The 16619-nt window shown below is 42.6% G+C and overlaps 2 protein-coding genes across 5 annotated transcripts in view; both read right to left on the bottom strand.

The window, feature by feature from the left end:
• The window catches only part of YPEL2 (yippee like 2), an 87019-nt gene extending 70402 nt beyond the window's left edge, over positions 1-16617 (bottom strand). For all 4 annotated transcript variants that reach the window (XM_065573254.1, XM_065573255.1, XM_065573252.1 and 1 more), the window contains exon 1: positions 16483-16617. In XM_065573254.1, coding sequence (XP_065429326.1) covers positions 16483-16599 — 117 coding nt within the window. In that variant the 5' untranslated portion in view covers positions 16600-16617. The remainder of the gene's footprint in view (positions 1-16482) is intronic.
• The window catches only part of DHX40 (DEAH-box helicase 40), a 129222-nt gene extending 112603 nt beyond the window's left edge, over positions 1-16619 (bottom strand). The window contains exon 1 of the mRNA XM_042857918.2: positions 16483-16619. The gene's annotated coding sequence lies outside the window, so the exon portion shown is untranslated. The remainder of the gene's footprint in view (positions 1-16482) is intronic.

Genomic DNA, 16619 nt, shown 5'->3' with positions numbered 1-16619 from the left:
GGTCTAAGGGCATTAGTTCCTCAGTTCACCCTGAAAGGCAGTCAAAGTCAGGCTCCTAACCATTTTAGACCCCTTTGTAAATCACAGTCTAAGGGCCTACTAGGACTTAGCCAGCCTTTGTCTTCAGGCTTTGCACTATTGCCAAACGCAAGCATTCAAGAATCCGGGGCCTGGCCCCAAAAAACATCAGACTGGCTTTAAAAATCATGACATAAAAAAAAATTTAAATGTGGATTTTTATTTTGATCTTGCCTCCCGGTATTTGAGCTTTCAGAGTTAATGTTTTCCACCTTAAACTGGTAATTATGAAGGCTAGAAACATACTTTAAAAAAAATAAATTGAGATTTTTTTTTCATATTCCCCTGATTCAAGGAGCTGGGCCTTTAAAAAAAACAAACAAAACAAAAAAACCCAACCACCAAATATCAGAAGACTCATGATTAAATAATGTGAGCAGGCAACAATGGTTGGAAATACATATTCAGGAGCACCCAGGGAAATGTAGCCTAAACTAAGAGGAAATACCCTTAGGTCACTGTACACAGTGCAACTTCCATACCAGAGGTATACAGTTGTTTCCAAGAAAGATGGAAAATAAATGGGTTCATGCTGGTACTGCTCAGATCCGAAAGGAGCTATGAAAGGCTGCCCTAAGCTGTTTATTGGGATGGCAGCATCTGAAAGGCATGTCAGCATAACAAGGAGGCGACACCCATGCCATACTGGGGCTGCTTTGCTTTCAGGCAGCCAGGCTGTACAATGGATTTAAGTTAGTCAGTGTCCAGAAACAATTTCACCATTACCAAATCAGTTCATATGTCAGTCTGATCACCCATTAATGTCACGAGGGATATGACTTTTTCCATTTATTTATTTATTTTTTTTAATAGTGTCCAAGCAATTTTTAGAGAGGTAAGGGGAAGAGCACTTCAGAGTCGATGGGATTAGTGAATGTCAGTAATTGGGGACATACTAAAGGTCAGGCAGTTTTTCATGCATACACATTCCTAACAGCCATTTACTCTGCAGAGCTGAAGGCTGAGGAAGGCTCAGTGCAGTGTTTCAAAACACAAAAGTAGATACAAATCAACCTATTCCCACCCTCCCAGAAGCCTTAAATGTAACTCAAATGCAGTGTTGCTAACATTCATGATTTTATGTTTTTATATCTCATGTTGTTATTAAAGCTCAAACCCCTGGAGTCATGTGATGTGTTAAAAACTCAAAAAAAAATTTTTTAAACAGAAAAGTAAGTTTCTAGCCCTCACGTGCAGAGAAAAGCTTCAAAACGCAAATTATATAGGCTCAAAAACATCACGCAGATTAAAAAAATACCCCCAAATTTTATTATTTTGTAAAAAACTTTCCTGATTTTTCTGAGCCTGACTCATGAAGTTTGAATGCTTCGAGCTGGCACTACTGTAATCAAAACCTGGTTTTATCTGCCAAAGGGATGAAAATACTCAAGGAAATTAAGCAGATGCAATTTTTAAAAATGATGCAGCCAAGGTGTGTACAGGCATGACACCAGAGCCGCTTTGAGATAACAATTCACACATGGCTCTCACACACACACACACACACAGGAGAGAGCTGCCTTTGAAGAGGTTAGCTGTGCTTGCGATACATATTCAGGCTCTGTAGGTGGAATGGGAATTTAGGACTAAGTCACCTTAGTCCTATGAATGGATTCAATTCTATTCCTGTTGAGTATGTTCTTATTATGCTCACAGATTCACCTTTTTCCTCCTCTCCTGCTGGGGGAGAACAAAGTGCTGTATGGTTACCGCTGCACAGCTGACTAGCCTAGATAAAACTTCTTCCTGTCTCAATGGTAATTATCCTTTTTGGAGAGTCAAAGGAAATCCAGGTTTTTCTAACAAGCTCCATCAATCTTCTGGGCAGTATTCATGTATAGGCAAAAAATCAGTTAAACAACAAATAAAAGAGCAGCACAAAGGCTATTTATGATCACGTCAGAGCAGGGCAGTTGACATGTGGCTTAGCATCCTTGCTTCACTTTCCAGACCTATGTTCTAAGTTATATTAGCCAAGCGATGCCACACCAGCAGCTCTGTGTTTAGTGCAGGCAGCATATACCCTTGTACACTAGGAAGTAGAGGCCTGCTTAAGCCTAATTTTAGAGCCGGACCTAAACTCAACTAGACCACAGTCAACCCAAACCCTACCTGAGCACAAGAGCATCAAGTCATTTTCTAACCTGACCCAAACCCAAAACTTCCTCCCAAACTGTGTCAATGCCCCTGCCTTGTTCTTGGGCTTAGCCTGGCAGGGGATTCTTCCTCCCCATGTCTCATGTCTGTGCTCTGATCACCCACTGCCCAGGGGCTCAGTGTGGCAGCAACTGCATGCCCCACTTGCGCGCTCCAGCGTGAAAGGCGCTGCAACTTATGGGCATGCTCTCTCCGCAGCACAGAGAATGCGGCAAAGTGGCAGCAGTCGGCAGGGCAGTAGGTGGTGGCCAGAGACAACCGGACCAGAGCCATAGAGGATCAGGTTGTTTTCAGACCTGACCCATCCCAGCCATTTGTAGCCTTGCATCCTGTATGGTTCAGACCAGGTTGCAAGGCTGTGCTGGGAAGGCTGAAGGTTAATCAGTTTCAGAGCACAGATAATGGGAAGGAGTGTAACCTAGTACTCAGCTCTTTACCCAACTCCGATGGGTCACCTTGGCCAAATGAGTTGACCGTCCTGTGCTTCAATTTATCCATCAATGAAATGTGAACTGTTATGAGACAGTCCCTTCATGTTTGTAAAGCACACTGAGATACTCACAGAGGAAGTGCTGTATTGAAAAGGGGTTTCATTACTGCCTAGCTTCACTACTTAGAGTACAAGGTCTGTGTTAACCCTCTGCCTCATTACGAACAGTTGAGAGGCATTATTATTAGGCCTGGATGTGGTGGGTGCTGTATAAGTACAGTGAGAGACAGTCCCTGCCCCAAAGAGCTTACAGTCTGAACAGACAAGTCAAACAAAGGGTGGGAGGGGAAAAAGACACAGAGGGATGAAGTGACCTCCCCACAAGGTGACAGTTGGGAACAGAACCCGTATCTCCCAATGCCTCCTCCATTAAGCCACATCGCAGAATTCTGCCATTTAATCCTCCCCCTCCATGACTTGAGGTTCTACAGGTGCTGAACCTTCTCAGCGCCCCATGCAGTTGATGAGAGCTGCAGCTGCTTGGGACCTCTGATAATCAAGCCATCAATGTCAGAACTAAAATGCAATGACAGAAGCCTCAGGACATGAGAAGGGCACTTTGAAAAGATCCACTTCACTATTTATTGTGAAGGATCTGGAAAAATAAAACACAACAGAAGGCCCAGCTGTTTCTATCTGGACACAAAGAGTAATGAAAAATACCTTTTATTCTGGCAAGTCTGCAATTGCTGCAGCAGCAGCTGATCCCCCCCCCCCCATTTTGAATGCTGCTGTTTTCCTGTAGGTTAGTGCTAGCTTAGCATGTTCAACAACTGAGTCTCTTGTAAAGGGACTGCTAGTGAAGGCAGGGCCCTTTTCCCCCTCTCCATTTTAATTATTGCTTCTTTATAGATTTTAAAGATAAACACAGAACTGAGCTGGAATGATAGATAGAAACTACAAATGCAACAGAGTTATTGCCTTAATAATAACTGTCCATATGGTATTAGTGGAACATTGTATTCTGTTCAGGCAGCCAGGAGGTTCAGAACAGCAACTGTATGGCAGTATCTAGTACATAAAGTGCAGGCTGAGTCTTTTCTGCAAAAAAATGAGCTGTTCAATGGATGGAGTAAAGTGGGGGATTGACCCTGACAAGAATCATGACATTCTAAGGCATTAGAAACCTTATCCTAATGCAGGGTGAAAAAAAAAATATTTCCCCCTACTCAGTCTGTCATGATGCCTAGATTTGTGTGCTCCTCCCATTTTAAAAGCAGGGGTAGGGTATTAGACCTCATTTTAATATCACTATTATGCCCTTGCATGAGGCTCAAAGAGCATGCTGCACAAATTAAATGAAACTCACCAGCCCTATTAAAGAAGGGAAGCAATATCCCCATCCTGTAGATAGGTAAACTGAGATCCTGAAGTCACCAGGTTTCCCCAAGGTGCCACAGCGTGACAGCAGTGGAGCTAGGATTACAATGGAGGAGTCTTGACTCGGAGTTTGTCAACACATGAAAATTATTCCAGAATAAAGTAGAGTGAGAATTTAGAGCGGAATTGCTCTTCCAAACACACATGGAGTTATTACAGAACAGTTTTTCTACTTACAAATTTACACCCTACCTTATTCTGGAATAACTTTTGTGTGTAGAGGAGCCCTCACACTCTAACCCCTAGAAAGTACTCTGTAACTGGGACCGGAACCCAGGAGTCCTCACTTCAGATCCCCGCTAACTGGTTTATCCAAATTTGTTTTTCATGGCTTGGTTCATGCCAGTTAGTTACATGGAGAGATCATTGATGATCTGAAATTCCAGTTTTCAGGGAAAGATGGGCTCTGTCTCAGCCTCCCTCTGTAACTGCGTATTCTAGCCTACCAGTTGGGCTTTAGCAGCAAAGCCACAGTTCATTTTAAGAGAGGGGGCACAGGATGGGTTTCCCCCTCTGTGGTTGTGTTTCAATTCTGTCTGTTTCAACTCCACGGGCTAAGGGGTTTGACAGGATCTTCTAGTTCGGAGCTGTAGCAGCTGATGGCCCTCACCTAGCCTGCAGCAGACAGACTCATTCCCATGCCCAATCAACAATATGCAGAACAATAGAAGCCAGGCTGCTGAGCAGATTTGCACACTGCAGGCCAGAAGTAATGAGCAGTCCTGAGCAGATGCAATTCCCTCTCCTTAGAGCATTTCCTGTTATCAAAAGGGAGACTGCAGTGGAAAAGTCTCCTCCTGGTGGGTCAGGATCATCTCCACTTGAGGGCACATTTATGGTAGAGGGAGGACTGGCCCTCCATTGCATTTCCTTAACACAACAACAATCTACGATCGATGCCTCCCTTATGAGGCCAGGAGAAGAGTCCCCATGCTCTAGCTGAGGTCTAAAAGCGATGGGATTTTTAAAATACTGTATGATCAATTTGGAGGACAGTTCTCCCTGCTAGCACACTCTCAAACCAGTCAGCAATTCCTCCTCTTGGTATTAGAAGCAGCAAAAAACACCAGAGAGGCTCAGAGCGGAGGAACTTCAGTCTTCAGGAGTTTGCAGCAAAAAAAACCCATAGAGATGATTCACCACCCTGCAGCCCTGGCGGCTCCCTGGATAATAAATGGGAATGATATTTTATTTATGCCCAGATCATTAATACTAAGGTGGAGGAAGCTGCAGATCACGGGAGAGTTCTTTCTGTAAAGAAAGCGACCAGTCAGAAAGTCCGTGCTCACCCCCCTACCCCCATCCAGAGAATTTTAAACGATGTTGATTTTTATTTATTATTATTATTTTAGAATAGCACAAAATGTTTTAAATCACCAAGCATTTCATTGCTATATAAACAGAATCACACAGGGAGATACAAACAACACTGGGCTCTTCCTATTAAACATCCAAGAACTGAGTAAATAATAGGCCTGAGCACCATCAACAGCCAGCAAGGCCCTTGAAAGTTGAAGGAGCTCAGCAGCATGCAGGATCAGTCCCCAAAGAAGCAATTACAGCACAGTGCACCATGGGACCTGAACATCTAATTTAGGGGGCTGTGCAGCGTAACACTTATTACTCACATTTATTACACAGCGCAGATTTCACATTCTGACTCTTCCAGGAATAGGCATTTTGTTTTCTTAACTTTTTATTTTTTAAATAAATAATTCTTTGTGCGGGCAAGAGATGCCAGAATGACAGCCCCGGAGACTGATGTCCTCCGCTAAGGTGCAGAAATACAACAGCATAGGCAGCACACACCAACACAACTCTACTCTGCCCTAGAGGGATGCCCTGGAGAGGAGTTAAAGGGGTAAAATCCATCTCTGGGGCCCATTCAGTCTTTGGGCTCACTGTCAAGATAGTGAATAAAGGGGGGCCAAATTAATGGCAGCTGTGATGTGGACATCTGTTCTGCTATGAATTCAAGTGAGATCCACCAATCTCATTTCATATAAAATAAAGAAAAGAAATACTACATACTGTATATTTAAATATACAAGCTTTTAGTTAATGTCACTGCAAATGTAGGCTCCCAAAAGGATTATTTTCTAGAAAACAGTTTCCTTGTTCGTTGCTTATATAGTTTGGGCTCTTGTAAGACTACCAACTAAAGTGCAAAGCACTAGACACTTGATGGAAATAACGGCTAGGAACTGAATGAAATTAAGGAGACAGCATTAGCTGGAGGGCAACTGAAAACGGTTACCAAAATTGTCACACCTGGGTGCCTAACAGGGTCAAAGTAGAAAAATAAGCGAACATGAATTCCCAGGGTGATGCTGTGGCAAATGCAATCTTTGGATGTATAAAGAGGGGAACAGTGAGGGAGGTAATTTTACTGGTGGTGAGACAGATCCTGGAATTGTGTGTGCAGTTCTGCATGCACATTTTGAAAAGGATGTTGAACAACTGGAGAGGGAACAGAGAAGAGCTAAAAATATGATTTGTAGTATGGAAAATAAATTCCTCACAGTAAGAGACTCAGAAAGCTCAAACTGTAACTTATCAAAAAAGATCAAAAGGGGACTTGATTACTGTCTGAATACTGTTTTGGAGAAAAAATACAAGGTATTAAAGGGCTCTTTAAATCTGGCAGAAGAGGCATAACAAATACCAATGACTGGTATTAAAGCCAGACAAATTCAAAGTCTACGATACGAACACATATGTTTGTAAACAGTGCAGGTAGTTATTCATTGCAACAAACTACCAAGGGAAATGGAGAATTCTCCATCTCCAGAAGTTTTCAAATCAAGACTGGATGCCTTTCTGGAAGACATATTTTAGTCATGATGAAATTCTCTGGCCCTGCAGGTGGTCAAACTAGATGATCTGATGGCCCCTTAAAGTCTATGACTCTAAAACAAGATACTTAAATTCATTAGGCACCTAAATTAGGTGGTCTGATCTTCCAAGTTCTAAGCACCTGCAACATGCATTGACATCCTTACACAAATACAGTAGTTCAGATACTAACATTGCAGGTACCTATAAAAGCTAGAGTCCAGGAAGAAATAACTAGGTTTCTTCTTTCTTTAAAATTCAAATTAAAAAAAAAAATAAAAAAAAAAAAAGAATGACAATTGAACAATCTGAATTTCGCTGGTAAAAAGGAGGAATATATTTTTTCAGTTTCTTCATACCATGGCAACCCATAGGCACTTCCTAGATGCCCTCTGCTATCTGGATCAAAACTGTTTTGACACAGGGGGCTGCATCGTGAAGGGAAAAGTCCAAGTACAGCGAGATCAGAAGTGCAGCAAGGGCCCCAAGTGCTTCGGATTAAACCTTTCGTTACTATCAAACATGCGGTTTTAATTCCTTAACCTTTTTAGGATTGATTGTTGTTTTAAACGAAGATGGCACAGACATTATGGACTTGAACCAAAGCCTACTGAAGCCAATAGAAAGACTCCCACTCACTTCAATGGCCTTTGGAACAGGCCCCATTATAATAAAGGTGCAACATTGGTTACTTTATCCATGAAATAAACACTGGACTTGCTTGCACCTCCCTCTGAATCATCTGGTGCCGGCCACTGTCAGAGACAGGGTATTAGACTAGATACACCCTGTGTCTGATCCAGTGTGGCAATTCCTGTGTAATGCCCTCCTCTAGGTAAGCTCTACAGTTTTGGTAAAATCAGTTCTCTGTGCTGTCGGACTGGATGGCTCGAGGACACCAGCTCTCACCCAGCCAGTGTCAGGAGTTGACCAGAAGAACGTTGATGGCCATTTGGGTAGCCCTTGATCTCAAAGCAGATTCCAGCTCACTGGTGTCATTGTATCACAAAAGCCACAGATGGCATTAATTGCATCCATGGTAATCTTAGATACACCAAGGACTGACTGGATCTTGAAGGGTGAACTTGCTTGATCTGGAGCATGTCACCTCTAGGGATGTTTGCAGGGTGAGGAAGCATGCCTTAGTGTAGCTTGTGAGGCACCTATTCTGGGGGTAAATGGAGGACTTGAGTCACCAGGACTGTCAATCCCACACTACAATATGTCACACACACACACGTTTGGCAGCTGCTGCTAATTTCCAGGCAGGCAAAGTAGTTGGAATGTTACATGCATGCTTACTCAGGTATGCAATGACAAAATAAATACATTATCATTTAACATAACGCCTGCCACATATAGCACTTATGCTACTGCTGAGATGCAGACCACTCTCCAACACATGGTACTGAATATTTAGAAAGGAAGGATAGAACTCCAGAGATACAGAGCATAAAAACTCAAAGGAAAAATAAAATAAAATCAGTAACAGAGCTTCTTGTGCAAATCACTGCGCTTGGGACCAGAACTCTTGCACTCCAGCACTTACGCACAATGTTATGAACCTCTTCCAGTGCACAAGAGGCTGCTAACTCCACCCTCCATCTTGCAGGCTGCAATACACATTGAACAACACAGCATGTTCATAACCTTCCCTCGTGCTCTTATACACCCACTTCCCTCTCAAGCTTTCGAGAGTACACACCAACTTGATTATTTCATACGTAGCACTAAGCAGCATTAGTACAGTGAACTCGGCATTAACAGCATCTGCCTTTCTTTATGTGTCTGAATTCTGTAGCGGATACTTGTGGATTTCTATGTGATGTTTTGAAACTGGTCTCCCCATCCCCACCCCAAAACAAGAGAATGAGGTGAGTAATCTTAAATCCAGGTTTCCGGTCCACTGAGAACTCCACTTCCATCGTTAAAAATACTGCACGACAGATTTGGAAGAGAAATCATGTTGCCTGGTCAGGTATCCCCACCCCACATCTTGATTTTCCTGTAGGAATGAGAAAAATATCCTGGATGGCTGAGCAAAAAGGGGATCCAGCAAGAAGATGGCAATCTAGAGCTGGTCAGGAATTTTCTAAGGAAATATTTCTTCAATCGGAAAAATGCAGATTTGTCAAAACTGGAAGTGTTTGCAGGTATTTGAAAAAAGTTCTGAAATTGTTGAAACATCTCGTTTTGACATTTTTGAAAACAAAAGAGTTTTGTTTTCTGATTCAAAATTTCAGTTAATTGATACTAATAAAAGGTTAAAATATAAATAGTCAAAATTGAAAGAAAATGTTCTGATTGATCGGATCTGAATTCCACTGCCCTCCACCAACATTTTGACTATTTCATCCTGATTTAGGATGAGTGTGCGGGGGGAAAAAAAAAATCTAGAAAACAAGATGGGAAAACTGTTTCCTGCCCAGCTCTCCTGCCTGTACCCATGTCAGGAAGTGTGTGGGAACATGGAGCCCACTGGTGAATAGCAGAGGTCCTATCCCTGAAGCAGTACATTCCAATCACTGGTACACAGAATGCTACTTGTACTTCAGACTTGTGTATTTAGGCTTCCCTCACTCCTACTTGGGAGTGGACAGTCCTGTGAAGACAGGGACTGGCTGAATGTCATTTGTATTTCATTCATACACAAATCTGGCATGTCGGAGATGTGTGAATTCATCCAAGTCTTGTCTGGAAACCAAGTTTCAAATATGTCTGTGATCCTTCAGGTGCAACATGGAACAAACTCTGACATCTATAGCATGTGAGAGGGGTCATTAAAGGGGCCAGTCAATCAGCAATCTCAGGGCTGCAGCCATCAGTGGTCTAGGCCAAAACATCTTTCTTACAGTGATGACAGCAGTCAGGCATGTGCACAGATGAAGATACAGAGTCCCAAGTACATTCTGTTACCAAGGCTTCCTTCTGCAGTCCAATCACACATGTGAAAAACAAGCAGCACATATTGCACCTCTCTACTTTTTCCTTTTACTCGGGGTAATTCACTGCTCCGGATGCAGCTGCCTATACCTAAAAGGAATCCTTCATGAGGAGTCCAGTGTAAATATCAAGGAGGAAACTAAACTTCTTAAGTAATCCTTAAGCCAATTTCAAAGAATATTTCACTGTATAGTATTTAGCACTTGGATCACAAAACTCCATGAAAAAGAAGCTGTAGGAAGCCCATAAGACATTCCCTAAATACTTCCATAATCAAGCACATTTCTGGTGGATGATGTCTCAACAAACAACAACAACAAAAGGTAGTGTCGCAGACACAAGAATTGCTATGCTTGGCTGAGATTTTTCGGCTCTTGGTTTTGATTGGCACTACGCCAGACAACAGGTACAAATTAATTCCAATAGAAAAGGCTCACAAGCGACACTGGGATTCCACCCATGTCACTGATGGTGCTGGAAACAAAATAGAAAGTACCACCACTGCTGCAAGCCAGAGATGCAGGAAAGTTACATTATTTACACTGTTAAAGTCCATTCCTTAGCTTGTAAACCACAGCTCACTAAGTATGATGCAGAAGCCACCCTCTGCAGTGAATTTCCGCTCAATCAAGGAGACTAGAGAGATTTCCCTAACGTCCGGTTGTCAATTACAGATCATATTTTCCATTAAAAAAAAAAATCTGAAAACTTTATAATTGTGTGTCTGGGGAGGAAGAAAAAAAATGAAGAAACCTCTGGATAATACCATATACATTTTTCTCACTCTTTAGAAAGTCTAGTTGAATGTCTGGCAGTTGCTAAACTGCAGTTCTATGCCACAATTATTATTTGTATTACAGTAGCACTCAGAGGCCTCAGCTGAGATTGGGGCCCCACTGTACAAATCCCTGCCCTGAGAAAGCTTGGAACCTAAGCAGACAAGACAGACAAAGGAAGTATTATGATCTTCCTTTACAGGTGGGGAAGCCATGTACAGAGATCAATTGACTTCCCCACAGTCACACGTGGAATTTGTTGCAGAGCCAGGCGTTGGGCCCAGCTCTCCTGAGTCCCAGTCCATTGCCTTAACCACACTTAGCATTGGAAAGAGCAATGAAACTAAAGCATGTGCTAAATGTGACATTTTTCAATGAAGAATTGCCATGAGGAAATGAGAAAAATTAGACATGCAGAACCTCCATGTTAACTGAGGCACCCAAAGAACATGCAAAGGAAACTAATTACTCCCTCCACCCAAACCCATCTGATTACCTTATATTTCCTTAGTCACTAAGAACTTTCTTGGCCAGACATTCAAATCCACTTTTTGGATCTTAATATAAAACAGACTTTTTATTAAACCACTTTCTCCATCTGACTATGGAAGAAAAGGCCAAGTAAGCAGGCAACATTTTGGTAACTTAGTTCATGGAACAGCTTTGGAGTTTGTTAAAGCATCGGCATTGATTCCTTTTCTTTAAATAGCAATCGTGATTAAGAAGCTGTCAACCCACCTGAAGCTTACAAGGTTTCCCTTTTTATAATCAGCCATGCCAAAACCTACTTCTCAAAGTGCTTGCAATCCCCAGTTTTGGCAAAACCCCGTAAAACCAGATTAAGTCAACACTGGTGATGCAGGAGCAAGAGGAGAGACTAGGGATTGAAACAAAATACTGAGATTCAATTCCAGTTTGAGCTTCAGTCAAAAAGCATCAGCCAATGCTGCAATTTTATATATATCCAAAAGAGCTGAAAGCCTGTGACATTCAAAGCAGCACAGCTCTCATGTGATCTCTGTGTAATTTGGGGAAAGAGGAACAGAAGAATCAATTCCACCGAGCCAAAAAAAAAAATGGCACCCAGCCATTACATAAAAGCCTATTTTGTAAGGAAGGTTTTCAGTGATGGTGCATTTGGATAATTTTGTTTAAAGTGATACTACCAGGTTCAAAATCACCACATCTTCCATGACCCTAACATTTCAGATTATTTAGAACTGAAAGGGATGTAAGTGATATTTATTTTTCATTTTGCTGCTTTTCTTTCTTTCTTACACTGTACTGGGTTTGCATGAGAAAGACAAGCAGGTCACTTTCACAATCAGCTTCTCACATGCAATGATGGCAGGGCTGTAAAGGAGTATGTTTAAATCCAAACAAAAAAAGGTGATTATGTCACTATTCAGGGAAACTACACATGTATTCTCCCTCTGTGATTCAGTAAGGGCACCAATTCTCAGGCTTCCAGTTCCCCAGCCATCACATCTAATGGGTGGAGACATGTGTCTCTCCCCCTCCTGAGTTTTTTCCAGGCTGCACAGTTCCCTGCCTACACCATGATATCCCCAGCAATGGAGATTGCCTCAGCAGGCCTGGTTTGCTTTCCTTCCTCAGAGGCTATAAACAGTATGATTACCTACAGTTCAGTTACCACACCGCTCTTTCTAAGCAAGCACATTTATTCTTAAGGTAAAAGCATTACACAGAAAACATTAAATACAATGAAAAACCCTTAAACAGACTTGCCAATAAGCTTACCAGAGGTCACTCCAGCTCCCACAAGGACTATGTCAGGTGAGCAGTCCTTCAAACCCTACCAAGGGTTTTTTTTTCCTGTGGTCACAAGTCCGTAACAGCTGTTAGCTCAGAACAAGCACCCTCATGAATGAGTGAGTGCCTTGGGTCTTTGATCCTGGGAATAGGTAATTCATATACAATGGGGTTCCTCTCTTTGCTTCAAAAGGATGAGTCCAGAGATGGGCATTTGCATTGCCCTCCACCCAAGTATTTCCTAGAAAACCCACTCAACTAAAAAATTCCTTCTGGTCTGGACTACTGTTTAAAAGAGTCCTTTGAAGTTTATAACAACAACACTTCCCAGGTTTACATTAGTCACATCTTCCCCTTAGAGAACATACATATAATCCCACAATAATACATAAACATTCACATTTTAATACCATGAGCGCCTAAGATATTTAAACTTAATTTAATTAGGTTTGTCCAGGATATTGCAGGAAATTACCACATCTGTCACAACTTAGTTTTAATTTTCATCAGAAAGTTTCTACTCCAATTCTAAGTTCTCTGTGTTTGTACTGCACCTAGCACAATGGGGTCCTGGTCAATGACTAGACCTCCGAGGTGCTACTGCAATACAAACAGCAATTACAACATTTAATATAAATTTATGATTTTTTAAAAAATAAATAAAACTCTTTTGGGTATAAGCCATCTGACCCTTTAAGGCTCCATCAGCTATTTCATTACAACCCCCGATTAAGAAGATGATCTTAAATATGAATTTACATCATAGACCACGGTGGGAACATTGGGGAAGAGAAAATCATTTTAATGAGTATATTTGCACATGATTAAATATAGGCAGGCTTATTACAGCTACCATCTCTCCATGTGTCTGTACTTTAGCAGTCAGCATTCCTGGGCAGCTGTTATACACCTTCATGGCTTGAGGCACTGATCCCAGGCAGATGAGACCTGTTCACACAGTAGCACCAGCATCAGCTCTGCTGGAAGCTGTTCACCTGCAAAGCTGGCTGGCTGAATTGCACAATGGAGATGACTAGGATGGGGAAAGACAGAGCAATGAGAGAATAAACAGCAGCCCCCCAGGTGAAAAACACTGGGTATATCTAGCACCATACTTTTCCAAGATTGGGAACCTGCTGTGTCAATAGAAAGGGAGAGCCCAAACCCTGATTCCTGGCACAAGATTAGCACAAGCACTCACCCCCTTCACAGCAGAGAACTTTGCAAGCCCCACCCTGAAATCCAGTTCTTGTGATATAACTGATGGATCAGGATCTCCATTCACAAATCCACCAGCTCTGACAGCCAACGGCCACTTCAATAGTTGGAAACAATTTTTTATTGCAGATTTAAAAAAAAAAAAAAAATAGAACAAATGCAGTACGAGTCTCCACCCTCTGCTCCTGAGAGATGCATTTTAAACCTTCCAAACAGCCTTAAAATGCTGCCTTATTAAGTGAAGATAAACTCAAGTAGTTGGGCGGGGGAGGGGGGGAAGAGAGAGAGTGTAAATGGGGAGCACAGAGAACCTGCACTACTTTAAGAAAAAAAAAAAAAAGAAAGTGTTGGGCAGGATGCAGGATGGCGGGGGATTTACATGGAAAAGGAAGGTTTCAGAGTAGCAGCCGTGTTAGTCTGTATCCGCAAAAAGAAGAACAGGAGTACTTGTGGCACCTTAGAGACTAACAAATTTATTAGAGCATAAGCTTTCGTGCATATGCATCCGAAGAAGTGGGCTGTAGTCCACGAAGTACTCCTGTTCTTTTTATGGAAAAGGAAGCTAATCCAGAGTAACATTTGTAGCCGCAAGCTTATTCATAATACTTAGCATTTCTAATTAGCTTTACACACTAATTTATCCTCACAGCAGCCATATGTGGTATGAAGTTACTACCCCCATCTTACAGATACAGAAAACTGAAGCACAAAGAAAATAAGGGATTTGCCTCAGGTCACGCAGCAATAGAACCGGAGTTTGAACCTAGAAATCCTGATTCCAAGTCCGGTGCTCTAACCATTAGATCAAGTTGCATATATTTATATTTCAAAAGCCTTGAAGATGGCCCTCAGAAGTGAATTGTCAGGGGTTCCCCATGGACGCCCCCAGGATCTATCCTTTTATTTTATAAATGTGCCATTGCTGCAGCATCCGATATTCTCCTCAAGATTAAACAACAGGCTGCCAGCCCTACATTTTCCTCACTATTTCCTCTGCAGCCACAAGGGCTTTGTATTTTATCCCTTCACTTTTGCATCTAGCCTTCACCCCCCTTTCCTCCTCCTCGCTGTATTTAGGTGTGCCTTTGGGAAGGCTAAAGCGATGAAGTAAGTTTTATGCTTTTCTCTGTGGGGGTGCACTAGTGGGACTGGCTGCGAAGCCCAGTCTCCTGCACTCGAGGCCGACAGCTTTATCACTGCTGAGGAAGGTCATCATGGTCATGGAGTGAGAGAAACCCTCCAAATTACCCAGGGAAGGCCTTGAGAATTAGGACAGAGTTTGAATTAGAGCTGGTATTCTACAGGGAGCCCGTACAGTAAGCAGAGCACAGGGGTCATATGCTGGCTGATCCTTCAGGTGAGACTGGGCGTTCTGGACTAGGAAGACTTTTTGTCACTGCTGGAGTGCTCGTATGTCCTTTGCATTACAGTCGTCAAGCAGGGAGGTCATGTCACAAAGGCATGGAGCACCATGGCCCACTCAGCATCCAGCAGGGATGCGGGAGGGGAACTCTCATCTAGCCAGTCTCAGGTGAAGGAAGCATTTTTCACAGGTGTGATCTATTTGAGCAACAAGCCAGGGACTGACTCCCTCCGTACAAGGTAATGCATCCAAAGCCTTTCTGTGCACATGGGTAAAAAAAGATGGCACCATGCACTTTCTGGCACTCTAAACACAGTATGCAAAGCACCCACATACCATGAGATCTAGGTTCACCCGTGTCAAGGGTGCACTGTTCCAAGTGGCTGAGAACTGGTTTAAGGGCCTGTCAAGAATCCATGCTGCAATTTCCTCCCCTGTCTCAGCTAATAAATCTTGTGGCGTGTCTGCTTTTCCTGAATCCAAACTTTATGAGCTGAATAAACTTTATGGAATGCTTGGCTGCCAAGGCAGCCAAGACCTGGAAACTTGACGCTCGACCCCTGCAATGCACAATGGGCTGATAGCCCTTTGCAGAGTGGCTAACAGCAGTTTCTACACTTTAGAAAGAGATCTCTCATGGGTCCATTTCCACCACCCCATCACTTGGATCTCCTATTGCTTGGCTCTTCAAATTTTTTTTTTTTTTTTTTTTAATTCAGCTGACCATCAGGACCCTTCCCCAGGGTGATTCACAGACCAGAGTATGAGAAGCAATGGCTTAGAGCCATCCTGTCATCCCATTGCTTTTCCACTTCTGCTTCTAATGGCCACGCTCCCTTGGTGTCTTGCTAACAGGCCTACAAAGCTACTGCAATTTGACCACAAATTCAGCAAGTTTTTGAGATGCTACCTTATATTTCAAAACAAACTACAGTGGAATTCCCTTAAAGCAGGGGCCACTCAAACATTTCCATGGTATGGACCACATTTTAACAGAGTGTCTTATGGATACCTCCCTGTCAATTCACGACATACCTGTGGCTACTTTAGCAAGTACTTACATGGAAAAGCAGTATCAGTAAGTGTTTTGATATATTTCTAGACATCTATTAATCCAGTTTTGCAGCAAGAAACAAAGGGGAAGAGAGCCAGTATCATGTGATAAGACATGAGCTCTCCACAGATCACCAGCAAGTGCTCCACACGCCAGAGTTTGGGAACCTATGCCCTGAAGCTAGTTTATTGATCAAATGAAAACAAAAAGACTGATCAAGTTGCAAGAGCCATCACAGGGAGATCCATTTTCAAAGCCCAAATTGCAATGCCAATAATCCAGACATCTCCACAAGCAACGAGAAAGGAGTTTAATCAGGCTGCAATCCTAGTACATGTCTCAGATTACATTAGGGATGTCTCCTCCCCGGAGAGATTCAACCTGACCATCTGCAGGGTGAGGTTCTTGCACGTACCTTGGAAATGAGTTCATCGTGATTGGCAAGATGAGCCCTGCAGTGAATGCAGCTATAGGTTCTGTGGCATGAAGGCAGATATGCCTGGAAAGTCTTGGACCTCGTCATCTTCACCATTGGAGCCACTGAATGCTGCG

The sequence above is a fragment of the Chrysemys picta genome, chromosome 19, assembly GCF_011386835.1.
Source record: "Chrysemys picta bellii isolate R12L10 chromosome 19, ASM1138683v2, whole genome shotgun sequence".
NCBI lineage: Eukaryota > Metazoa > Chordata > Testudines > Emydidae > Chrysemys > Chrysemys picta.
Note: the sequence above shows the minus strand (reverse complement) of the source record. Positions and strands in the feature narration are given on the sequence as shown.